The sequence below is a fragment of the Chanodichthys erythropterus genome, chromosome 24, assembly GCF_024489055.1.
Source record: "Chanodichthys erythropterus isolate Z2021 chromosome 24, ASM2448905v1, whole genome shotgun sequence".
NCBI classification, from domain to species: domain Eukaryota; kingdom Metazoa; phylum Chordata; class Actinopteri; order Cypriniformes; family Xenocyprididae; genus Chanodichthys; species Chanodichthys erythropterus.
This window is the reverse complement of record NC_090244.1, coordinates 25,003,553-25,030,269: the sequence shown is the minus strand read 5'-3', so window position 1 is coordinate 25,030,269 and position 26,717 is coordinate 25,003,553. Positions and strand designations below refer to the sequence as shown.

Genomic DNA, 26,717 nt, shown 5'->3' with positions numbered 1-26,717 from the left:
AACTGCAATTTCATTTGTAATTTACCATGCCTTCATCATTTATTTATGCTACTTTAAAGATGTCTTTTATTTTAAGATGTCTTTTACGATGATTTTAGGGTTTTACATTTATCCCAGACCCAGACTTTCTTGTTATTGCATAAAATAAATTATTACAGTTTTAAAACCATGGATTATCTAAAACTAAGAGTGAAGTAAGCAATTTAAACCCCACACGTATAAAAATATATTTTTTTAATAATACAAATGAAATATCTTTTTTTTATTATTATTATTATTTACTTCTCAACTATACGTTTGTGCTGTGTTTTTGGGGATATTTACCTATTTACTGCAAAATTACTCAACTACACCATTTTGCTTATAAATATTACATAGGCTATATATATATAAAACAATTTAATGTTGATCAAAATTAAATATGAGTTGTTTCTGGATATTGATCTAGGCGCCGGGGCAGAATTAGAGAAAGACCTGTTGAAATTACAGTTGTAGAAAAAAAAAAAAAGTGTAATGACCCTATATCCAGCAAAGGTCCATAGAGATTCATTAATTTTTCTGGATGTGGCTAACTGCTTATATAACAGCTTTTGTGATGTGTACCTATTTTTTGAATATATATATATTCTCAAAAACCTTTTTTTTTTGTTTTTTTTTTTTTTTGGAAGAAATTAATACTTTTATTCAGCATGGATGTGTTAAATTGATAAAAAGTGATAGTAAAGATTTATATTGTTAGAAAAGATTTATATTTTGAATAAATGCTGTTCTTTTTAACCTTTTATTCATCAATGAATCCTGAAAAAATAGCACAGGTTCCAAAAAAATATTAAGCAACATAACTGTTTTCATCATTGATAATAACTGAATATCAAATCAGCATATTAGAATGATTGCTGAAGGATCATGTGACAATGAAGACTGGAGTAATGATGCTGAAAATTCAGCTTTGCATCACAGAAATAAATTATATTTTAAAGTATATTAAAATAGAAAACCACAATTTTAAATTGTAATAATATATTTCACAATATTATTTTTCTGTATTTATTATGAAATAAATGCAGCCTTAATGAACATAAGAGACTTTGTTCAAAAACATTAAAAATAGTATATGTTTCCCTTTTGACTGGTAGTGTGTATATATATATATATATATATATATGTTTAAGATGAAAGGAATCATGTTTTTTTAATTAAGAAAATGGGGTCAGACTGATCCCAAGAATCATTAAATGGTTAAAAATGTTTTTTTATTTTTAAGTTTTTAGTGTTTAATATTTTATCATACTTAATATAAATTGTTACCATTTCTTAGTTGTAGTGTACGTGACAACAATTTCCCCCAATAACCTTAGGCCTAAACGGTAAGCCTATTTGTTTAACATGAATAAAACTGTGTTATTGAAGAGAATTGTGTGTTGTTTTAAGAAAATAAAGAAATATCTAGGTAAATATATGGACAGAATATTTTATTGTGCATAATTTCTAGTAGCTGTAATTTTATCAAATTTTGCAAAAACAAAATATTACAAAATTGTATGCATTTAGGACACAGTAAATGCTACAAAGACTGCCATATCAAAATTAGTTATTTTTACCATGACAGAATTCCATGTTAAATTGTTTAAAATCGACTAGTGAAAATTAATAGTGTTTTAACTGAGTTTAGTGACTCCACAAGGCCAAAACATCCCATAATGCTAATGTGCAGTACTGTGTATTAGAGACCTGATGTCGGGGATTTCTCTGAAGAATTTTATTACGTACTGTAAACTGTAGTTTTAGGCCACTTCAGACCACCCATTCTGCGCTGAGCCTCCAAAACTCGCCCAAATGTATCCCACGTAAAATGACTTACACTCGCGCATGCGCAGTGTTTCCTAGCTAAATGCTAATGCTAGCACATACTAGTTTGCAGCGGCCCCAGATAGCAACAAAATTAATCAGCAAAATACCTTAATTCTGAATTTACTCTTTAATGTGAACTTTAACTTTACATTATCATACGCTACGGCGGGCGGTTAAACGTGCTTTATATAGTTAACGTGTGGTAATTGAGTGAAAGAGGGGAGATTATTTTGGCGCTCGGGCGGACTTCTGCTAGTTTGGCTAATGATTCTTACTCTTCATAAAGTTAACTTATGAACCTGTCATAATATGTGGAATATTAAGCGATGAAAAGTACCCATCCTGACTGATCACAAGCTTATCGTAAGTATTTTCTCCATCTATTTAATAGAATATGTTTATCTAGCTAATCTTATCAGATGCATATGTTAGCTGGGCTACGTTAATCCTGTTGAATTCATGCATTAAATAGATTTGTGAAATTCACAACAAAAATTTGCCAGTAAAAACTTTATTTTGTTTATTATGATTTGATCGAGTAACAATAATTTAAGTTTATTTTGTTCTTTTTTCACTTTGCGTCTTGTCATTTGATAAATGCTTAGCTGTAGATATTTCGTTATGACTTTAAATGTTTGAATTGGATCCTGCATTAAAACTATCCCAGCTACAGTAAACAGTATGCTGCTTCACTGCTTATTAATATACGGAGTATATGCATTTACTGCTTATATCTGCTATATTATATTTGTATATTGTGTGTGTGTGTGTGTGTATATATATATATATATATATATATATATATATATATATATATATATATATATATATATAACCTCAGTCCGCCTAATAAAAGTGGTGTGGTGCGACCAACATGAAAAACACCAACAACAAACAAACAGGAAAATGTCATAGATAGAAAACCCCTGTGGACCCTCATGCCTGTGTGTCAGGGTCAATAAAATATCAGATAATGAACTAACCTCAGGCAAGGTTAGTTCACGTTGTGACGTCACGTGGTGTGACTCCACGAACATATTTATTCATTAATTATATAAAAATATATTGTAACTTAATTCATATTTAAAAACTTTTGTTTGTAAGTAATGGTTAAGATTAAGATGGAAATGTGTTATTTTTTGCTTGATTTTTTTCTTTAAAAAATGGAAAGTTTTGAATGAATACAGATCTCAGATCTTGAGTCATGGGTTTTAAATATTGTTTTTGTAAATCATACATTATATAAAACTGTTTTAAGCTATAAACCGATTAAACAGGAAATGTCATTTTATTTTTACGGTACAGTGAAGTGTTGCATTGTTAAGAAGAAAATACACTCCAGTTCATACTATTCATTTTTAATAGTAATCTAAATGAATCTGTCTAAATGAATGGCATTAGTTATGAGTATGTTTGCTCTAAAATGTTTTGCAGCATTGTAATTGTGAAGGTTAAATGAGCATTTGTGAAAACAAGACTGCAATCTAAATTAGAATGCCATGTTTTTTCCTTATAAAGATCCAATGCTGTCAAAAGATTTTTTTCTATATTTTTTAATGAGTTCTAAAGGATTAGTTCACTTGAGAATTAAAATTTTCTGATGATTTACTCACCCCCAAGTCACCCAAGATGCTTATGCCTTTCTTTTTCCAGTTGAAAAGAGATTGAGGAAAACATTCCTGGATTTTTCTCCATATAGTGGACTTCCAATGGCTACCACCGGGTTGAAGGTCCAAATTGCAGTTTCAATGCAGTTTCAGAGGACTCTACACGATCTCAGACGAGGAATAAGGGACTAAGTGGTCATTTTCAAAAAATAAATAAATAAATATTTTTATATATATATATATATATATATATATATATATATATATATATTACTTTTTAACCATAAATGCTCTTCTTTCACTAGTTCTGCGATGCGCCACGCATTACGTAATTACGTTAGAAAGGTCACACGTGACGTAGACGGAAGTACCGTGGTAGGGTGAAAAACTCTCAAATCATCCTACATTATTGTTTTACCTTTTTTTGTAAATGCTGTTTGACTTAGTCTTCATACGTTCGCTTTGTAAACACTTGCTTGGTACTTCTGCCTACATCACGCGTGACATTTCCAACGTGATTACGCAATGCCTGGCACATCGCAGAGCTAGTGCAAGCTGGGTTCGTGTAGAGCCCTTTGAAGCTGCACTGAAACTGCAATATGAACCTTCAGCCCATTCATAGCCGTTGAAGTCCACTGTATGTAGGAAAATCCGGGAATGTTTTTCTCAAAAACCTTAATTTCTTTTCGACTGAAGAAAGACAGTCATAAACATCTTCGATGACGTAGGGGTGAATAAATTATCAGGAAATTTTAATTCTGAAGTGAATTAATCCTTTAATATAATGGTATCAAATGCTTGAGTGCGAGAATTTAATTGCTTTATGAAAATATTCCAGGAATGTTCTCAAAAGTTAAAGGCTATGTACACACTGCAGCTGAATTCAGTTGTCAGTTCACCTTTAGTGCTTAATCCTGTTCTGTACACACAGAGTTGAGTAATCTAAGGAGTGACAACTGCATTCTACAAATGAATTAACTCTGTAGTGACAATCAGATTTAAAAATTCTATGCAGAGTGTATGAAACTGAAGTGAACAACTATTTGTTAATGGCTACTTGTTAATGCAAATTAGATATACATCAAGAAAAGGAGTATGCGCCTTGACTCATTCATATTGCCAGATCTTGCTAGAAAAAACAGCAAACAAGAACATGCCTATTAAAAAACCCAAATGAATCCAAATGCTTTATATTAAAAGTAAGACCAAAATGTCGCAACCCGGACTTTCGGACTTAAGTAACTCCATAACACTTTATGAGCCAAACCCAAACAAGCGAAAAAACTATTGTAATAAGTGGGCATGTCAACACTGCAAAAGTGCTCTGTTATGTGGCCTTTCAAGCATAGAGTCATGCTCAAAATTATTCATACCCTTGGTAAATATGACCAAAGAAGGCTGTGAAAATAAATCTGCATTGTTAATACTTTTGCTCTTTTATTTAAAAAATCTACAAAAATCCAGCCTTTCATTGGAGAATAATAATTTTAAATGGTGGGAAAATCTCATCGTGAGAGAAATGTTTTTCATTAATACACATTGCTCACAATTAATCATACCCTTTTATTCAATACTTTTTGCAACCTTCTTTTCCCAAGATAGCAGCTCTGAGTCTTCACCTTTAATGCCTGATGAGTTTGGAGAACACCTGACAAGAGATCAGAGTCCATTCCTTCATGCAGAATCTCTCAGATTCCCAGCTCATCAGGATCCCAGATCCTTCAGATTCCCAGCTCCATGTTGGTGGTGCTTCTCTTCAGTTCACTCCACTCATTTTCTTTAGGATTCAAGTCAGGGGACTGGGATGGCCAAGGCAGAAGCTTGGTTTTGTGTTCAGTGACCCATTTTTGTGTTGATTTTGATGTTTGTTTTGGATCATTGTCCTGATGGAAGATCCAACCACAGCCCATTATATGACTTCTAATTGGGACAGCCAGGTTTTGATTTTTTTTTATTGAATCCATGATTCCATGTATCTGAACAAGATGTCCAGGATCTCCAGCAGAAAAATAAGCCCACAACATTAAAGATACAGCAGTATATTTCATTGTACACATGGGGTACTTTTTACCACTGTGTGCACCAAACCCATCTTGAGTGTTTGCTGCTAAAAAAGCATCTGACCATAGAACCCATCCTGTTTGAAGTTCCACTAGTGTCAGTTACTTTTCAAATGTTCTATGGTCAGATGAAGCAAAAAACATATATTTTTTATTTGGCAGCAAACATTTAAGATGAGTTTGGTGATCACAGGGGAAAAAGTACCCCATGTGTACAATGAAATATACTGCTGTATCTTTAATGTTGTGTTCCTATTTTTCTGCCAGAGATCCTGGACATCTTGTTCAGATACATGGCATTATGGATTCTATCAAATACCAACAGATAAAAAATCTAAACCTGACTGTCCCCGTTAGAAGTCATATAATGGGCTGTGGTTGGATCTTCCATCAGTACAATGATCCCAAACAAATGTCAAAACCAACACAAAAATGAATGGTCTCTGATCTCTTGTCAGGTGTTCTCCAAACTCATCAGGCATTATAGGTAAAGACTCAGAGCTGTTATCTTGGGAAAAGGAGGTTGCAAAAAGGATTGAATAAAAGGGTATGATTAATTGTGAGCAATGCATATTAGAGAAAAACATTTCTCTCATGAGATTTTCCCCCCATTTAAAATTATTATTCTCCAATGAAAGGTTGGATTTTTGTAGAATTTTTTAAAATAAAAAATCAAAAGTATTAACGATGCAGATTTATTTTCACAGCCTTTGGTAATATTTACCAAGGCTATGAATAATTTTGAGCACAACTGTATCCATACAGCGGTACTGACTGCACATTTTACAAGATAATAGAGTTGTTAGAAGTATCAACTTCGGTACCTATCGGTACTGAAATGTTAAAACTTTGATGCTTTGAGCGCTGTTTAGCGGATTCGTAAACACCTCTGATTGGCCGTTGTGTTCACGCAGTCATTGGATACAGCGCTTAAAGTGTCACATTTTTTAAATTTTAGTACCGACTAGGTATCAAAGTCAGTACTTTTGACAACTCTATGTCAATAATGCTCAGGTTCTGTTGTGCACCAAATCCTCCAACATTTCAGACAAATCCTCAGTCATCTCTCCTTACTGTCTTCATGTGATAAGTGAAGTCTGATGTACTGTAATGTAACCCGCTACTGCAGCAAGCCTAACTATGTCCCTTTTGAGGCTCTGTAGAATACGTTACTCAGTTTCTGTGCCTTTTCAAATTTGAATTTAGGCTTCGAGCACATCCCCAGTTACCACGGTGTCAATCATCACAATTTCAGGAGTGAGTCCTGTTCCATACACATACGGAACGATAATTTAGAGGATTCACTCTCGTATTCAAATGTGGTTGTTACTCCTGAAACTTTAGTGTATATGTGGCCAAAGTGACTTTAAAATGTTTTGTAAGGATGTTTTGTAAACATGTACAGCCAAACTTGAACTCTGAAGACTCATTTATTTCTTTTAAAATGTCTCTTACTATGGAAATGCTAAATAGATGAATAGAAGCAATTTCACACAATAATTTCCAACATTCTTAAGTTGATAGTTGGAAGCAGTTGGATTGAGATTGTTGGAAAACATAATTATCACTGTCACACTGACCCAACAAAACCTGACAACTGTGTTTGATGAAGTTTGCTGTGGCAGTGTAAACTGGCACTTATACAGTAAAGAACGCTTTATGAAATGTTTCTTATTTTATCTATTTTTTCAACATTATAGAATTGCTTCAGACTCAGCTGTCACATCTGTAAACCCTTTCTACATTTAGAGAATGACTGTTTGCTTTGGGCTGGGGAATGAACCAGGAACCCTGGTGGCTGGATCTGGGTAAGAACTTTCATTTCACTTTTTAAAGGCGTCATGCTTCATAATATATAATTTTTTTGGTCTTCTGTTTTAAACACTTTGTTTTAGGGTCATATTTCCTTTAAATGCCCACTGCTATGCTTGCGTAACAATTTAGGAAATATTAAACAACCTTTAACAGATAAAGCAATAGAATTATAAGGGTTACTCATCCTTGTTTGGTCCGACATTACTGTTGGGTCCAATATATTGGGCACTAGGGTTGCAACAGTATGTGATTTTCACAGTATGATAACTGATAAATATCACGGTTCACAGCATTACACAGCTTTCGTTATTATTATATCTTTTGAAAATAAATCGAAATAAATACATTTTCATACCCTGGTATATACCGCTACAAAAAAAAAACTCTTCCCCCATAAAATATTTAAAAAAAACATGAAAATAATGATAAATGTGTACACTATTGCAATACTGTCCACAAAGATTATCAGATCAAATCAGTATTTTGAAAACTTTCTGAGACTGTAATTTCACAAACGTTATGAGACATTCAGCGCTATCACGCTGTTTTCTGTACCTTTGCTCACACATTCATAGCCGCCTCTCTAACAGCTTGCAATTGAGTTATTATAAAATGGATAGGTTTGATCCGTGATTATGATTGGTTGAGCCGCCTTTGAAAATTAAGCCGCGTTGAGCCGCGTTGTAAATTACTCGACAAACATACACTTCTGACCACAATACATAAGTATTACTGTGCCACTGCGCCTTTGAGTTGCAGCATCTGTGTGTTGCTTGGCATTTCTGAAGAGCTATATTGCTTGGCAGAAGAATAAAATTTTTTAGTAATAGCATTATATTTTTGTGTCTGTCAAAACTTGCCAGGTATGTAAAATAACCGCTTTATAAAAGCAATAAGCCCTGTGAAACCGTGGTTTACAGTGAATTTAGAACAGCTTAGGCATGACGCAGAGCAGAGTTTTTATTTTATTTTTAGCTTTATTTTAGCACGGTTTATTTCACTTAATCTGCATCGGCCGATTGTGCTGCAAATGAGGCCGATTAGTAGGCAGGTGCCTCTGTGAGCAGCTAAGCGTTGTTGTGGAACACGTGACGCTACCTCTTGAGCAAGCAGATTGCCATTCCACCCAGGTATACTTCATTTTCCGTGTTCCACTGCATCTTGCGCGCAGTAAACTATTTTATTTTAGTTATCAATTAACAATCCACAGTTTTCCCTTTTACTCTCAAAATTTAATTTGTGCTTCAGGCCGGTTGTACACTGCTGATTTTGTCTTGTGCTTTAGGTATCAAATGGTCTGAAGAAGCCATGGGAAGCTGTTTTAGCTGTCCAGATAAAGAATCAATCCCTGACAATCACCAGAGTAAATTTAAGGTCGGTATTTTTCAGCATGCATGCATTACATTGTGATGATCTTGTTTGTGGTGGGTTGGCTTTGTTTGTTGAGTCCATTTGGTTTGTGTTGGTTCAAAACGGTTTGGTTCAATGTATACAGGTGGTGAATGTGGATGATGACGGGAATGAGCTGGGAGCAGGAATCATGGAGCTGACGGAGGATGAACTGGTCCTACGCACACGGAAATGTGATGCTGTCAAGTGGCCTTACCTGTGCCTGCGGCGCTATGGCTACGATTCAAATCTCTTCTCATTTGAAAGTGGCCGTCGTTGCCAAACAGGTCAAGGTAAGGCTAAAATCTTCCATACCATACATCATACTTAAATGTAATTACAAGTTTATAAGAAATACATATTGTGAGACTTGAAAATTTCAGCAATTTGAAGGCATCCCAAATGAGGTCTTGCTCACCAGCTCTTTGCACAGTTATTAATATACGACTGTTAACATTTGAACCCATGCTTTCAAAAGGATGAGCTCGAGAGTGTTTGCATGCTTGATCAGGTAAGTCCGGCTTGATGTGCTCCCAACATTTAGATTCAACACTGCAGCCTCTTGCAGGATTAGCAAATGTTGGCTTTCCTGATAAGTAATGAATAATGCTACATGTTTCAGTGCTTCCCACAAGTTTGAAATATACTTGCGGTGGTAGCCAGGTGGAATATCCTCCTATTACCCACGGCACAAAAATGGTCCCCTACATGTGATAAACAACAGATAATGTGTGACTTTTAACAATATTTTTATTTATTGAAATTCATTTTGTTACAGATTATGCTGTGTTTTGGGGGATAATGTACTTTTTTACCCATTTACCGCAAAATTAAAATGCATATGAAATATTACATTTTTATAAAAAAAAACAAAAACACTTGATGATGATCAAAATTAATTATGAGTTGTTTCAGGATATTGATCTAGGTGTTGGGGCAGAATTTCTCCATCAGTTGGTTAGAGAAAAATCTGTAGGAAATACAGTTTTCAGGATAAAAAAGTGTGATGACCATATATATCCAGCAGAGGCTCATAGAGATCCGTTAATTTTCTGGATTTTGCCAACTGCTCTTATAAATTAAATGTGGAACGAAAATGATCACACAAACATGCGCATACACACACATACCTGGTCTTTGTCTGTGAAATATACACTGCGTATATACACTCTGTGGGTCTCTGCAGCGCATGTAGGATTGTCAGTGGGAGTAAACAGTTCTCACGCACACAGAATGAGCAGTTATGAAATGTGTAGAGCAAGGGGAGATTTTCCACTAGTTAGGGTCCAAGACATTGCCTCTTTTAAGTTTATTTTATAACTCTCTTGTTGCGGTGTTTTTACACCGCAACAAGATGAAAAAAATCTCAAATTGCACACTGCAGGTCATGTGACAAACCAACCGATCAGCTTCGCCCTTTCCGTAACAACATAAAAGCTTAGCCAAGATGGATGAACAGCTGATCATAGCTGTACAGGGCGTTTTTTTTTTTTTTTTTTCCCATCTCCAAATACTGTATATCTAATAGTAGAGCTACTAGCTAAATGGATAAATCCATTTATCCTTTGCTGAAAATTCTTCATCTTCATGGAAAACATGGCTTGTGATTGCTTAGCAACGACAGACACCATGCGCTTTTGAAAAAAGAAAATGGCACGGGTGGCGTTTTGCATGCATTTTTAGATGCGACATGTAAACGGCCCCTATAAGTATAAAAGGGTAAAAATAATAAAAGCAAAAATGTCACCAAATATATTTGGGCGGCCATTAATATACTTGGGTGGCCAGCCCAGGTTAAGTCTATGTGTGGGAAGCACTGTGTGTTTGTGTGGTGTGTTTGTTTGTTCATCATAAGGTGTATATATTAGAATATTGTTTTATTACTCTAATATGTCACTATTTGCAACAGATAGTGTCCACTTTTGGACTTTTTTGGTCAACTGTTACAGCAGCATAGCAAGTGTTCTTAACCATGTGTTCATGGTCTGCAGGGATATTTGCCTTCAAGTGTTCACGTGCTGAAGAGATCTTCAACATGCTGCAGGACATCATGCATAATAACAGCATCAGCGTAGTAGAGGAGCCGGTGTTTGAGCCCACCCTCACACAAGCTGAACCAGACCTTCCTCTCACACCACACACACCAACCAGTATGTCTGCACTTCATTCATTCAACAAAATTTATTTAGAGCTCTAAACAGAAACATGTGACTGTGTGTAGCTTCGCCACCTAACCAAAGTTCTATAAAGTACTCAAAACATGTTTGGTTCTTCAGACTTGGGTTTGGATGTTAAATAAAATTGTAGAGCTGCACGATTCTGGATAAATTGATAATCACGATTTTTTTTTGTTTTAAATAGAAATCGCAATTCTGAATAGATAACTAAACAAACTTAATTTGTTTAGTTAAAAAACTTAATTTACTAGAGGTTTTGACAAAATATTAATTGCTGCAGTTTGTTTTTAAAAATATTTAATTAAATTGAATTCATTTTTTAATTTACATTTTATTTTAAAATCGTTTTGAATTAATAATAATACACACCACCTGCTGGCATAATGAGGTAATTGATTCCATCTTTATTTGAAGCGTTGTTACTTTCGAAAGGTGATTTACTATATTTTGATAACTACATCAGACATCAGTGTTTTAAACAATTAATCTACAGCTCTACTAAATATACAGAAAGATCTTTTCACAATATTGGCAAGGTCTTGAAAAGTAGCAATAGTCCAAAGCAATAGCCACCGCCCAAAGATCTTTCAAGTCGACTAATAGTCATTCATTTAAACCATTAGTTGACTAGTCACAAGTTTATGATATTAATTAATTACTTAAATATATACAGGGCCCCCCCCATTGGAAAATGGTTTGAGTTTCAGTGCTTGGAAAGAATATTATATGTAACATTGCTAACGTTGTTTTACATTACAGAGAAATACTAAACCATAATAATGAGCCATTAAAATAAAAATTAAGCACTCAAGCGCGCAAACTTGCCCCTGCACAAGTTATGATTATGAATGTGTCAGAAAAAAAAAAAAACAGAAAGGAGACACTCTGAACATTTTGATAATTTACAGGGTTCCCACTCAGTTTCTGAGAAAAAACAGCACATGCAGGGACCAAGTTCATGTGGAGCAGCATTTACTGTGAACGGAGCCGCTCTGAGACACTGGAAGAAACACATAGGAGAAGCATATGCATAAATTGTCACGCTTCGCTCTGAAATCCACAGCGCATATACTTATTTAATTGAATCGCAGCCTTTGTGATTTCACAATAGCATGCTATATTATGATTTTTAAATGTTTTTGATATATTTTATAGCCTCAGAAAGTGGTCTAATAATGTTCATGGATTCTCATTTGTAGAATGTGCCACTTCCATATTTTGCCAGTTAATCGACATGGGTAAATTGCAATCATGGATTTTTTTTTTTTAAATTGACCATTTGAATTTAACGCTGACTTGTCATCTCCATAGTATAGTGGATGAGCATGTTAAATGGCACATTATGCAATAAAGCACAATACTAAATTAGCTTCCACACAAACACTTAGATATGCGCCTAATAACAATGCAGTGTTTATTTGTAAGTAAATTCATATACAAAGACCCATATACAGTTAATTTGGCAAAACAATGTAACACTATGGTAATTGCAATATACAAGATATTGCTATAATGATTTAAACATAAAACAGACTTTTAAAGACTGCTTGATTTAATATAGTTTACCTTATTTGTTTGTTTGTTTGTTTGCTTTACTGTAGCTCCTGGCAACATTCTCCCCACCTTACCAAATGGCAGCTTACGGTATCCCTCATTGGGGGATGCATCCTCTCACCCCTCTAGTCGGCATCCATCTGTCGGGAGCACATGCCTTCCCTCACTGGGCGAGGAGTCCACACATCCTCTCTTAGCTGCGGAAGAGGCTGTAAGGGTAGGTGAAAATGAAATTTTTAGAGGGAGCAGATTATTTTTCATCAGTTACTGCAAAAATTCAATAATTAACAAAACATGTTGCGATGCATCAACAGTTATGTCTGGTGTAAACATAGGCCCGGTTTTACAGATATTGAAACAATGTTGCTAGCCAATGTTGTCAATCCAGAAACTTTGCAATGTGTAGTCAGCAGCATGAAAATAAATATAATATACAGAAAGCGAGCAAAAGTTACAACTGATACAGTTGCATTTTTCTTCTTGCCAAATATGTTAATGTACTTAATATAGTGATTACTTCCATTTCTGTTGGAGATGTTAGCGTGTCTCTAATAAGATGTCTTATGGTAATAAGGCACTGTCATGCATTGTGTGCAACACATTTCTTCTCCCTCTTCACATTTTGTCCATTTTCTCAGCTGAAAAAAAAAAAAGCCTCTTAAAAGCCCTCATCCATACTCCTAAAAATTTTGGACCTTAAGACCCTCTTTTACTTTTTTCTTTACTAGGATCTTTTCTTTCATTTTAAGAGGAAATGTCCACATTTCTAATGTCATTTCTGAGAATTTTCTTAGAATTTTGTCACTAGGTACAACACTTTGCACTAAGATTTTTTTATGAATATGGGATTCTTTAAGGCTTTTAATTTACACCTTTAAGGTGGAGAGTTTTTAATGAATTAAACTGCCACATTAGTTTGGAAGGAGTTCAAACGAAAGAAGTGAAATTATTGGTTAACGACCACAACAAGCTGTTGGTTATCGTTATTAAAAATGTCATGGCACCAAAGATGCGATAGTCACTAAAGCATGTCACTAAACCCGTGCCATTTTCCTCAGGGGCACACCTATGTGAACACCACTGGTCTGCTGGAGCAGCACAGCCCAAGTGTTCTAGATGTTCCTGCAGTGCTGAATGTCTCGTTACCTGATGGAGAGGAATCCATCCCTCAAGAGGCCCCTGATCCTGGTCCTCGAGTGCAGCTGGAGCCTGAAGGTGTTCGGTTTGTGTTGGGGCCAACTCCTGTGCAGAGACAGAGGCAGAGAGAGGCAAATTTGTCAGGACAGCAGTGTGCTGGGGCAGAGGGAGGGACAAGTAGCTCTGCCCAGAACTCAAATGGGAGTGTTATTTCACACCCTAAAAACACAAGCAGCACAGATGTGACTGACAGTGGTAGATCTGAGGAAATCTCTCCTGAGGTCTCAGTCATTCCAGAGAACTTTAATAGTTCAACCACGGCTCTCTCTCGCCGTCGGACTCGGCCGCCACCTCTCACTCCCGAGGCCAACGTCAATAACTCAGCCCAACGAAGAACGGCTTTGCTGGATTACGAGAACCTCCCCGCCTTACCTCCTTTGCGGGAACACCCAAAGGGCGGATCCGAAGATGAGGACGGGGAAGAGGTTGTGGAGCTTCAGTCACAGCCCATCAATGGTTTCCACAACCACCGGCAGTACAGCCCTGACCCCACTCACTACTACATCAACACAGAGAATGTGACCGCCCCCCTCAGTGCTAACAAGGTAGAGTCGGCCCGCTGGCGGGACCGCTCTGCACCCACCTTCTTTAACTTTGATTTCCGCCGCCCCTGTTTTGAGTCCCACAAACTGAACTACATTGAGGTGGAGACGGAGACAGAGAACTCTAGCAACCCTCAGACCCCAAAGACGCCCACTTCACCTCTGCCCCAGACGCCCACCCGCAGGACAGAGCTCTATGCAGTCATTGACGTGGAGCGCACGGCTGCCATGTCAAGCCTGCAGAAAGCACTGCCCCGTTATGATGGTACCTCCAGGAAAACGCGCCATAACAGTGTTGATCTGCCCATGTGACCTGCCCCTGGTACCACCTGAAGACACTCCTATATGCTTCTAAAACTTTCCAAATTTATTCCAAAGGCAGGTGGACTTAATATAGCAAATGTTGTATTGTTTGTAACACTTGTAGGGATTTCATGTAGTTGAAAGAGTGTCACTCTGTCTCATGTTGGCTTGAGAAAATTAACAGAGGAGCTCGCCATATACCTTCATTTTATTCCTATGGTAATATACTACTACTTTTCTTACACTCGTTTTTCAGTGCCTGTTTATTTTTGTTTTATTATGTTAATAACAAGGTTGGACAACATTCCAAAGGTCCATTCCATACGGTACAAATCAGTATTACTGATCATATGTTTTTTTTCTGTATTTACCCTTTATCAAGTGACTAAGATGTTTTAAAATCTGTATCTAAAGATAACTTCACACACTACATTTTGAATTTTTGGCTTCATATAGTAGATTTCAATACTTGGCACAATAAAAGTCTATTTTGTTTGATTGAGGTTTTTAGTTTTGAAGATGTACACTACATGCACTGTGGCCTTCCTTACACCTGCCCCTACACTCTGGTTACTGATTTGCTATATTGCGTTTCTGTATTGTGTTCTGATATGTCTCTAGTGTGATCAGATGGAGATCCTTATCATGGTTATCCATGAAAAATAGAAAACATCGCATACAATATCAGAGATTCTGTTAATCAAAAGAAGTGAAGTTTCATGAAAATTTTACTTTGACCACATTCTAAATGTTTTTTCTGATTTTGAAACAAAGGTACCTTTAGAAGAAACTGACTCAACTAGAGGACTTCGTTTTGATATTCTAGGTACTATCCATAATCCTGAGTTTTCATCACAATGAGTGTGATGGATTGTAGCATGATCGTGGTTGAGCTAGACCAGTAGTTTTTTTTTTTTTTTTTTTTGTTTGTTTGTTTGTTTTTGTAATCATCAGTATTTGTAACTGATGTGTAATCTTACAGGTAGTGAGCATAGTGATGATAACATTGGGCTAATATTATTAGTTTTTTTGGACACTGCTGCATTGTAAACCAAGCCAGCCAGTAATGTATTACAGTAATCTAGTCTTGAAGCCATCAGTGTATGAACTTTTCTGTTTCAGGAACAGACAGCATACTTCATAATTTAGCAGTATTATTTTTTTTACTAAATAAACATTGCCACAGTCAAGAAAAAAATAGAGCATGATGGAAATTTTCAGGTTCGATCCATTTTTTTATCATGCTCTGCATTTGCTCTAACTGCCATTTAGTGTTAAGTACATCTGCCAAAATGCTCAATGCTTTTTGAATTGTTCAATAAGCAAATAGTGTAAACAGCTTTTTTAGAAGGATGCCTATATTTTGCTTATTGTTGTCTGAGTGAAAGTTTAGGCAGGCTGAGGCTAAATAGTTTAACACACACAGAAAAAGAAAATATTTTCTTCACACTATGTATTATTGACTTTATTCTGTGGAACACAAAAGTAAAACATTTGAATGATGTACTGGAGTTTATGATGGTATGTTTATTTAAAAAAAAAAAAAAAAAAAAAAAGGAAGAAAAAACGTCTTCGTCCAGCTCCACCTCTCTGAATCTGATGGGTGGAGGCAAGCAGTCCTTAGGGCGGTGCAGCCGGTTCACTCCACCCATGGCTCGGCAGCGCTAGTAGTGAGCAGCCTCTCAAAAAAAAAAAAAAAAGTGCTTAAAACACTACAAGCATGGCGGATGTGCGAGCCAACCGGTTTATTCAATGTTATCCACACTATATTTCATCTGCAACCGCATTATGAACTTTTTAAAGATAAGTTTGGCCAATAACTTTTAAATCTATCATTATTGACAACACAGGAGGAGAGTTATGGCTATTTTAATATTGCTCATCATTGTACATCATGATCTTATGCATTTATGAACAGAAAAGTGATTTTATCTAAAAGCTTTGTTGGTAAGTATTGAAGATAACGATCCGATCAAAATCCATATGAATTTAATTTAAAAAAAATAGCGACTGTTCTGTGGCTGCGGGTCTGTCACTGCAGGTCTGCAACATGAATAAAATAATGATGTGCACGCACAGGTAAATCTTTTTTAAAAAAAATACTGCAATATTCCATAAAAAATAATTGTCAATTTTGATTTAATAGCGACTTCAACGTTAGAATTTGCAGACATATTATAGTTTACTGGCCCTTTAAGTTTTTGAAAGGCGGAAGCGCGGAGCTCAGTCCCAACGTGCAGCGCGTGAAGATGGCGGGTGTTCTGGAAAGGAGTTACATAGAGATCTGCGGATTTGAAAGAGAGACTGTTTCACGATTCAGACAGATTACACTGAATCTGGGTAACTTATTTTAATGTTAAACTGTTTTAGACACGACGTTTTCAGTCAGATGTGCGTTAAAATAGGCTGAGCGATTAAATGGTGACTTTAGTGTTAGCAGCTCGTGTGTGACGCGATGGCAGACTCAGAACTGGCGTTGTGGGTCATACTGTATAACGCTCATATAAATGCCGTAACGTTATATCTATTAAATATGTTTTTTTTTTGTTTGTTTTTTATCTGACGCTAAGATTTTTGCTGTCAGTATCCGAAATTACGTTTTTTTTAAGGGTGTTGTTACGTCACAAAAAGTCACAACGTGTTTGCTCCAAACCCGCACTAAATTTTTAGATATCAGGAAATTATATTTATTTATTTATATTATATTTCAGTTTCAGATCTTTATTTAATATATATATATATATATATATATATATATATATATATAATATACACACACATATATACACATACACACACATACACACATTTTATATTATATAATATATATATATATATATATATATATATATATATATATATATATATATATATATATAAATAATGTATCTATATAGATATCACATCTGGTTTTCTTCAGTTATTTCTTGCAGTCTAGACTAGGAAAAGGCTTATGTTGTTGTTTTTTAAAGTAATATACCACTAGTCAAATGTTTGACCACACCTACTCTATGTTATGATTTTCCCAAAAAATATATAGTGAACTCATCAATACTATAAAATGACATGCACGTAGATGCAAAATGTAGATTACATATCTTTGTGTTCTGTAAACTAACTTCATGAGACACATTTTAAAAATACATTTGTCCGCAGGCACAATTTATATGCATAAGTGTTTTTAAAACCTTGAGAAATATAAATTCACTCAAGTGTGTTACTCATTGAAGTATGTTTTGTTGTGTCCAACAGGTGTTGGAATTAACGCTGGGGGTGTGAAGTATGCAGACAGTGCTGGTGGATTCTCATATGAGGACAGTGGTAAACTCCTCTCAGTCACCAGCAACCGATTCATCCACTGGTGAGAGCTTATCACTCATTTGAATGCTGATGAGGTTTATGTAACTCTTTTCAGCCTCCCTTTTGATATAGTTGTTACTTAATGTGTTTGTATATGTTATAGTTTCTCCAAACAGGGCTCCAGACTGCAACTGAATGGTCACATTTTGCGACGTTTTCCCTGTCGGTGTGATCAAAATTTGTTAGCAGTCTTGTTGCCAAGGCCACCATAAAGATGTCCCTAACATCAAATGGCAAACGTAATGAAACTGCTGCACTCATTTGTGCTTCACAGACTATTTATCAGTTTGGACCAATGTCAGTGCAGAAAGCAGAACGAAACTGCGCTACTCATTTGTGCTTCAAGGACCGTTTATCAGTTTGGAACAATGTCAGTGCAGCTCGATGCGCGAGCTACTGACGAACTGATTTTGATCTGTTACTACACAGTGCTGGGAGATTCCGTAAAGAAAGCATTTGAATTTACCACAGAATTAATAACATCGCTGTGAGATCTAGTGAAAAGCATTCAAATTTGGTGCAGAGTTCTCTGTTATTAACCATAGATATAAGATCAAACAACGCTGACATGGAAACCAGGAGAAACATTGTGCCATTAATGAACAAGTTATAGAGGGCTTTCAGTCCACAAATGAACAACATTCGGCATGGACTTAATGTTGTAACACTAACATGGAATTTCGGCAGGAATAGTAAAATGCTTTCAAGTACTTCACACATCTTTTTCCAGCACTTCAAAACTCTAATATTACCATATTTAAATGCTATTTTTAATGTGATGACCAAAACATTATTCTTCCTTCATAGATTACCCCCATTTATAAAAGTTTCAACATGCAGGAAAACTCACACTTATTTAAAAATGAAAAAGACATTAAAGTACCATTGTAACCAGTAGGTGACTGCCATTTCCACTCCCTAATAAATATTTTCAATCGTTTTGCTTTTGTATTATTATTTACACATGAATAATAATGCTGCCCTCAAATGTTAATCTGGAGCTTTGCAAACTTAAAATAAAACTGCACATTATAATTTATGTAAGTTAAATCTATTTATTACCAGAGCCTTTGTCAGTAATACAGTTGAAATGGGGGGAAATGTCAATAACTGCGCTGAAGGTCGATTTAAGGTGTGCCCCTAAATTTTCTGCTTGTGCTCCTAAAATATTCAGTAAGGGACTACAGTGCTCCTAGTAGTGGTTCAACGGATCACAAAACTCACGGTTATTAAGTCACGGATCGGATCATTTTTCAGATCAGCACCAAAAAAAAAATTTGGGGGGTGGGGGGTAACTTTGCATTTATTACTTAGCCCACTTTAACTACTCCGATACCACAGCAGAAACTACTAGCCTAACTAATACATTATTAAAGGCAAGTGAACAGACTGTAAAAAGAATAAATACTGTACACCAATTACAAACATAGATAAATACATCATAAAGTTACAAATAATGTATAAGGTCTAACTTGTATTAATTTTCATGTACAGAAATGTAATAATTAAATAGAAAATGACACTGTTCACTGTATACATTTAATATAGATTAATCTTTGTTTAAGCTGTGTTTTGTTGTTTGATTTACATGACAGACAACAGCAGGTATTTATAGGTTTATATTTATAGGTTGCTGTCACTTTTAAGAGTAAGACCCCATACACGCGAACATCCGATAGATACATGTCCGAATTCTCACCTCGTTCAAATAAGACATAACCGAATGTATTTATGAGAATACTTGCAGAGAGGGGTATTTTGACTGACATAATGCGTGTATGTATCTGTCCAAGTGCATTAAATCCTCTTTTGCCTCTTCTACTGTTGGAATGGTTTTATATATATATTTAATGTGTAAACTAGCAAGACAAAACACGTGCAAATGATAACCTTTTACTCTATTGCAGTGAAATTTGCAATTGATCCGCGAATCGCATGCGTGCCGAACCATGGGGTTTGGACTGTACGGATCAACAGCGATCCATTTAACCACTAGCTCCTAGTAAAGGATGATAGTCTGGAGCCCTGCATTGGCTGACACTCATCTATTACCATCTATTTCAGCAAATCAATTTGAGTAAGCGCTGACAATGTGATATTCATAATGTAATATTCATGAACTGGCACATTAGAGCCACATTAACTGTACAGCGTGCTAAAAAGCACATTCAAAAAAGTGATTTGCATACATTCAGAAAATACACAGATCAGGCATAACATTATGACCACTGACAGGTGAAGTGAATAACACTGATGAATAACACTGATTATCTCTTCATCACGGCACTTGTTAGTGGGTTGGATATATTAGGCAGCAAGTGAACTTTTTGTCCTCAAAGTTGATGTGTTAGAAGCAGGAAAAATGGGCAAGCCTAAGGATTTGAGCGAGTTTGACAAAGACCAAATTGTGATGCTAGACGACTGGGTCAGAGCATCTCCAAAACTGCAGATCTTGTGGGGTGTTTCTGGTCTGCAGTGGTCAGGATCTATCAAAAGTGGTCCAAGCAAGGAACAGTGGTGAACCAGCAACAGCGTCATGGCTCATTGATGCACGTGGGGAGCGAAGGCTGTCCCCTGTGGTCCGATCCAACAGACAAGCTACTGTAGCTCAAATTGCTCAAGAAGTTGATCCTGGTTCTGATAGTAAGGTGTCAGAATACACAGTGCATCGCAGTTAGCATATGGGGCTGCATAGCAGCAGACCAGTCAGGGTGCCCACCCCTGTCCACCGCCGAAAGCGGCAACAGTGGGCACGTGATCATCAGAACTGAGCTTGCCTCATTTATAAAATATTGTGCAGAAACCGTCCTAAATTTGGTCTTACGATCATTTCTCCGATGTGCATACGTGTGATTGATAGAATGAACGTACATTCGGAAAACGAGCATACACCTCTCTTTCAGATGTGAAATCTATAAATCGCAGATCTTGAACAGCTGAATAGTTTCAGTTCTCCGCATTTTAAACGACACCTAATTAATGTCGTTTACATATAAAACATCACCAGTCATCATCCAAATCCTTGGTGAGTTGCAAGAATAGCTTAGATTTCCAAAAACCTGCAGTAATCTGAACAGGAAAAGTGCGTACATCTGCTCAGACCCTGACGTGGTGCTAAGCACTTTTCCACGTCAAAGACCGTTTTTATAAATATGAGTGTTGGCGTGGATTTAAGCGTACGCACACTCTCAGATCAAATCTGTGCGTACGCACGCTTAATAAATGAGGCCCCTTGTGAATTGGAATCGATTCGATTTGTGAAATGTGTCAATACCCAGCCCTAGTCTTTGTTTTATTACAATATTCAACTTCTGCCCAAAACAGGTTGTAAATAGAAAAATGACACAATGGGAGTAGATGTAAATAATGTTGTAATGTACAATTTGAATTAATCACTGCAGCCATAATTGTAATCTTGATATTTTTGATATTTAACTGATTGTGCAGCCCTGATGTAAAGGATAATATACAATGTTTTCTACCCTGCTGTAACTTTATTCTAACAATGTTACGTTGTTAAATGAATTTGTGCATGTTAGGGATGTAACGATATTATCAATATTGTGGTATCATGATAGCAAAATTGTCTTGATATTATCGTGGTCACATGACTGGATGAAACGATACACGTCTTCCGGGAAAAAAGTTTAGTTTGTTTTTTGTTTTGTTTTTCAGCCCGGTTCCGAAAATGGTTCTGGGGTGATGGGTGTGCAAATTGTGAGGATTGTATCCTTTAATAGAGACATCTCACCTCATGAATATTATAGCAACGAATGTACAGAAAAGCCCTTGCGGCTCACGCTACTAATATACATCAGATATCAGTGCGGAGAGAGAGAGCGTGCACCTAAGAGAGAGGTGCACAAAGGCAAGCTGCACGATTATTAATCTTTAAAAGATAGCATTCTCGATTTTATCACCCACATGATCTAATTCCTAAATGACAATTCGCTCGTGTACAGTATCTCACAGAAGTGAGTACACCCCTCACATTTTTGTAGATATTTTATTATATCTTTTCATGTGGCAACACTGAAGAAATAAAACTTTGCTACAGTGTAAAGTATTGAGTGTACAGAATAAATTTGCTGTCCCCTCAAAATAACTCAACACACAGCCATTGTCTAAACCGCTGGCCACAAAAGTGAGTACACCCCTAAGTGAAAATGTCCAAATTGGGCCCAAAGTGTCAATATTTTGCCATTATTTTCCAGCACTGCCTTAACCCTCTTGGGAATGGAGTTCACCAGAGCTTCACAGGTTGCCACTGGAGTCCTCTTCTACTCCTCCATGACGACTTCACGGAGCTGGTGGATGTTAGAGACCTTGCGCTCCTCCACCGTCCGTTTGAGGATGCCCCACAGATGCTCAAATGGGTTCAGGTCTGGAGACATGCTTAGCCAGTCCATCACCTTTACCTTCAGCTTCTTTAGCAAGGCAGTGGTCGTCTTGGAGGTGTGTTTGAGGTTGTTATCATGTTGGAATACTGCCCTGCGGCCCAGTCTCCAAAGGGAGGGGATCATGCTCTGCTCATTCATGGTTCCCTCAATGAACTGTAGCTCCCCAGTGTCGGCAGCACTCATGCAGCCCCAGACCATGACACTCCCACCACCATGCTTGACTGTAGGCAAGACACACTTGTCTTTGTACTCCTCACCTGGTTGCCACCACACACGCTTGACACCATCTGAACCAAATAAGTTTATCTTGGTCTCATCAGACCACAGGACATGGTTCCAGTAATCCATGTCCTTAGTCTGCTTGTCTTCAGCAAACTGTTTGCAGGCTTTCTTGTGCATCATCTTTAGAAGAGGCTTCCTTCTGGGACGACAGCCATGCAGACCAATTTGATGCAGTGTGCGGCGTATGGTCTGAGCAGTGACAGGTTGATAAGCTGTACACTCACTACTTTACATTGTAGCAAAGTGTAATTTCTTCAGTGTTATCGCATGAAAAGATAAAATATTTACAAAAATGTGAGGGGTGTGCTCACTTCTGGATCCGTCTGGATCTTACATGTGTTCAAGCATCTTATTTGTGTTGAATTTGTGGTTACACTTTACAATAAGGTTCATTTGTTAACATTAGTTAATGTATTAACTAACATGAATTAACCATTAGCAGTAAATTTGTTACTGTATTTATTAATCTTTGTTAATGTTAGTTACTAAAAATACAGCTGTTCATAGTTTGTTCATTTTACTTCACAGTGCATTTACTAATGTTAACCAAATACAACTCTTGAGAATGTTAGAAAAAATAATGTTACCTTTGTCAAGGTCTAGCTGGTGCAATTATTTTATTTTATAAAAGGAGTTTTAGGTCATTAAAATTAATGTCATACTATACCTAACCTCATACCTCTAAGCAACAGTTATGATTAGAGCAGTGGTTCCCAACCTTTTTTAGGCCAAGGCCAACCTCCTCTCTGAATCAACACGGCACGGATAATTTATCTCGCGGCCCACATGGAGGATCACTGCGGCCCCCTAGTGGGTCTTAATAGTCTTAATAGAGTTTATATCGAGGTATTATCGTATCGTGAGATTTTGATATCATTACATCACTAGTGCATGTTTATTAGGGGTTGGAGAAAAATCAGTGCATCGTGATTCTCTCTTCAATGGCTATGTGTACATGCACCAATTTTCATCAATCCGAATTAATTGAATCCAATTGCAGATCTCTTCACGTACTCTAAACATTGTAATCTGATTCAAATATCCGTTTATATGTGTTTTATATACATTCTGATTAAAACTTTTGCGCACGCGCTCTGCTTGTGGTAACTCTGGTTGCGTCAACAGACAATGATCATGTATCGACAATAGCCAGAGATATTGTCAAAAGCATCGAATCTTGGCAACATTAAGAGGATTTGGCATTTCCAATTAATGTAGGCCTGTTACACTCTTCTAGTCTATTATTATAACTACTAGGTTTGTCTTCTTTTATTATTAAATTAATATTATTTGTGCTGAGAGGATAATAAAAGATTAGGCTATAAGCTATTTTTGAAAATGTTTTAAACAGATTTTTAGGTCTATTATACAATGAATTATAGGTCTAATTAAAATTAAGAATGTAGGCTATAATATTTCCTAACACCACGGTCATCAATGAAAATTAAGCGCAGCTTTACTTTAAGCGCTGACTTTAGAAAAAAACCTGTTTAACACAAAATACTATTGTTCTCATTTGTTTCACTAGTCTATTTGTACTGCCACGAGAAATAATGGAAAAAAATAAGACCGTTATCAGCATATTATGTTGAAATTAGTCTCTGAGAGAATATGCTCCATTAATGCAGCGTCAGACAGCTACGTCACTTTTTAATTTCAATTTCTGTAGTGAATACTGACCGAGGTTGAGACTTTTTCACCGGCATAACTCAAAGTTTGTACGTTGCTTCTTGTGTGATATCCATTTGCTCCCCTTCTTGTTTTAAAACGGAAAGATTTCCGATATTATGATGAAGGGATACAGCTACGCCACTGCCTGTTGGCATACATCACATGTCAACATTGCACTTCGCATGTGCCCCAGAGACTTCTGAGTACAATTGAGAAAGTAGTTGGATTCAAGCATTTACATGGTAATTTTTTGCTGTTGGATCGGATTAGAAAAGAAATAAACCACCCCTTTCAATCCAACTGAAATTTAATTCAGGTCAAGCTCAATCGGATCGATTAAGGTGTTTACATGAATGTTTTTCAATCTGATTATAAATGGATTATTTGGGTGCATGTAAAAATAGCCAATGAACTGAATACACTCACTCCGCACAAGTGGACATGCATCGTCAGAAACAACCGTATTGTGCTTTGTTTCCATTTCCTCTCATAGACACACTATTCGAATCTTCAATAAAATAATCTTTCATACAGTTCGGAAAAGCTAGAGTGAAATACATGCGCGCCCATTGCATGGACATTCGCGTGTTTCATCATTGCACAGGAAATGCGCTGTGAGAGAAACGCACTTGCAGCTTGCCTTCTTGCCCACCAGTAGGCCTATTTTCAAATGCTCTATGAAGGCATCGTTTATGTTGTTTGGGGTGCTGTGGGCTTATATTTTATAAATATGAAACTCGCTGACAGAAGGCTGCTTTTAATTTCCACGTGCGCTTTGTGAAGGGCGTTCGCACAGGTGGCTGTGTGTGACTCCGTTTAAGTGTTTAAATGTAGCCTACTTGCATATCAAAATGCTTTTATGATGCGAAATTAATGTAAACACAGTCAGTTAGATGTCTTAAAGGATTAAACACAGGACAAAAACATCTTATATTTCAAAATATATCTGTGCATTATTCTGAATGCAGCTTATTCTTCCACTGTCTATGATGACATCAGTAATAATCAAACGACCGTAAAGCTGAGAAAGATAAAAAAAATTATCCCTCACAGCTTTTGAAATGAAAATATTCAGATACTCTTAAATACTGAAAGCACTCTTTGTTGATTGCTTGTAATGTTTCATTGTTCCTCTTTATTATTTATTAGACTATTTGCTTTTTGCGTTTTGAAGCGGTTTATAGCCTATATTTAAAAATCTTAACATAGTTTTATTTTTTTTAAACTAGTAATTATTTAAAAAGTACTTATATTTACATAGACTTGGATTAAATAAAAAATAAAAAAAAAAGTTTACGAAACTAATAAGAAAAAAAAGTGGATCAAGAATCGTTTTGTAATCGGATCATGTCTCCCAGGAACAGATCATGAGGTGCATAAAGATTCCCACCCCTAATGTTTATTAATATGAAATTATCTAAAAATTAAGCTAATTTATTTTATACAGTCCCAAAATGAATGACTTTCACTGTTGTAATAATTAAATTTGTTTATCATTCAGTATATACACATTAGGATGTCTCCTGTCTTCCAGGTCCACTTCAGATGACACCGTTCAGTTTGTTGAGCAGTCTCTGGACACTAATCTTCTGAATAATGCTGTCCGCTTGCGTATCCCACACTGCCTTTTGCTGCCTGGAGGAGTTTTTATACAAGAGACCCTCAACAACGTCATTATTCTGATCGTGACCAGCCAATCAGTCCATCGCCTGGTGCTGCCACACCCAACCCGCATGTACCGCAGTGTAAGTGACAGGATCTTTACTTTCATAGGCAGTTTTTTTTTCCTCAAGATGCAGCTAGATTTTATTATTTGTTATTTTATAAAATGCAGTTGCCAGCCTTGTAAAGTTGCCATGACATCCAAGAATAATTGAAGAAAGAATTGAGATGACATTTTTTCTTTCTGCTTCCACAAAATGTGGTTGATTTAGCTTAGCTTTTACGGTCCAGTATTGCTGTTGTCAATGTTGTCCTTTATCAAGGATACAATTTGTAATTATCAAGGTTCCAACAAGTCGTGGACAATCTGCAGTTGTGCAGTGCAGTTTTCCAGTGATAGAATAAGCCAGCACTCAAAAAAATATTTAGCCCCAAAAGTTAAAACTTATGTAATTCAATTACATGTCAATTTTCCATCCATTTTAATCACATAAATCCAACGTAAAAAAGTTAACTTTTACTTAAGCTTCTCCATCATGTTCAGTCGACTTGAATGAATTAAATAAAGGTTATGTTAACTGATAAACTGCAATTTAAGCTTGTGTAATACATAAAACTTACTCTTTTAATATAACTTATTCTTACTTGCTTTATATAACGAACTTGCATTAATTTATTTATATTAAATAAATGGTCAAACACATGTTACATTCATAAAAATGTATTGTCTCAATTGCTGCAGGAATAATAAGAAACATCCAATCTGACAAAAAATAGAACAATGCAGTATTTCACAAGTTAAGAAAACTGTTTACAGAAGTTTTGTGCTTTCTCCCAAACTAACACA

At 36.1% G+C, this 26,717-nt stretch overlaps 2 protein-coding genes across 9 annotated transcripts in view; both read left to right on the top strand.

The window, feature by feature from the left end:
• The first annotated feature begins 1,893 nt into the window (after window positions 1-1,893).
• Window positions 1,894-15,047, top strand: frs2b (fibroblast growth factor receptor substrate 2b). Of its 3 annotated transcripts, none has more exons than XM_067380257.1 (7): window positions 1,894-2,214; window positions 7,268-7,326; window positions 8,619-8,707; window positions 8,829-9,015; window positions 10,714-10,872; window positions 12,501-12,670; window positions 13,512-15,047. In XM_067380257.1, exons 2-7 carry the CDS (start codon window positions 7,296-7,298, stop codon window positions 14,502-14,504), a joined length of 1,629 nt encoding a protein of 542 aa, XP_067236358.1. In that variant the 5' UTR covers window positions 1,894-2,214; window positions 7,268-7,295; the 3' UTR covers window positions 14,505-15,047. The 3 variants fall into 3 exon arrangements, with proteins under 3 accessions (XP_067236358.1, XP_067236357.1, XP_067236359.1); XM_067380256.1 differs by having other exon boundaries at window positions 7,219-7,326; XM_067380258.1 differs by lacking the exon at window positions 1,894-2,214 and adding an exon at window positions 6,378-7,163.
• A 1,678-nt stretch (window positions 15,048-16,725) lies between these two features.
• The window catches only part of nup160 (nucleoporin 160), an 84,645-nt gene continuing 74,653 nt past the window's right edge, over window positions 16,726-26,717 (top strand). Inside the window, exons 1-4 of one of the 6 annotated variants that reach the window (XM_067380599.1) lie at window positions 16,816-16,835; window positions 17,748-17,856; window positions 21,531-21,572; window positions 25,743-25,953. In XM_067380599.1, the coding sequence (XP_067236700.1) occupies window positions 25,942-25,953 (12 nt within the window). In that variant the 5' untranslated portion in view covers window positions 16,816-16,835; window positions 17,748-17,856; window positions 21,531-21,572; window positions 25,743-25,941. Of the gene's footprint in view, window positions 16,836-17,747; window positions 17,857-19,762; window positions 19,933-21,530; window positions 21,724-22,612; window positions 22,741-25,742; window positions 25,954-26,717 lie in introns of those variants that run through there. The other 5 variants (XM_067380597.1, XM_067380593.1, XM_067380594.1 and 2 more) reach the window with 5 other exon arrangements.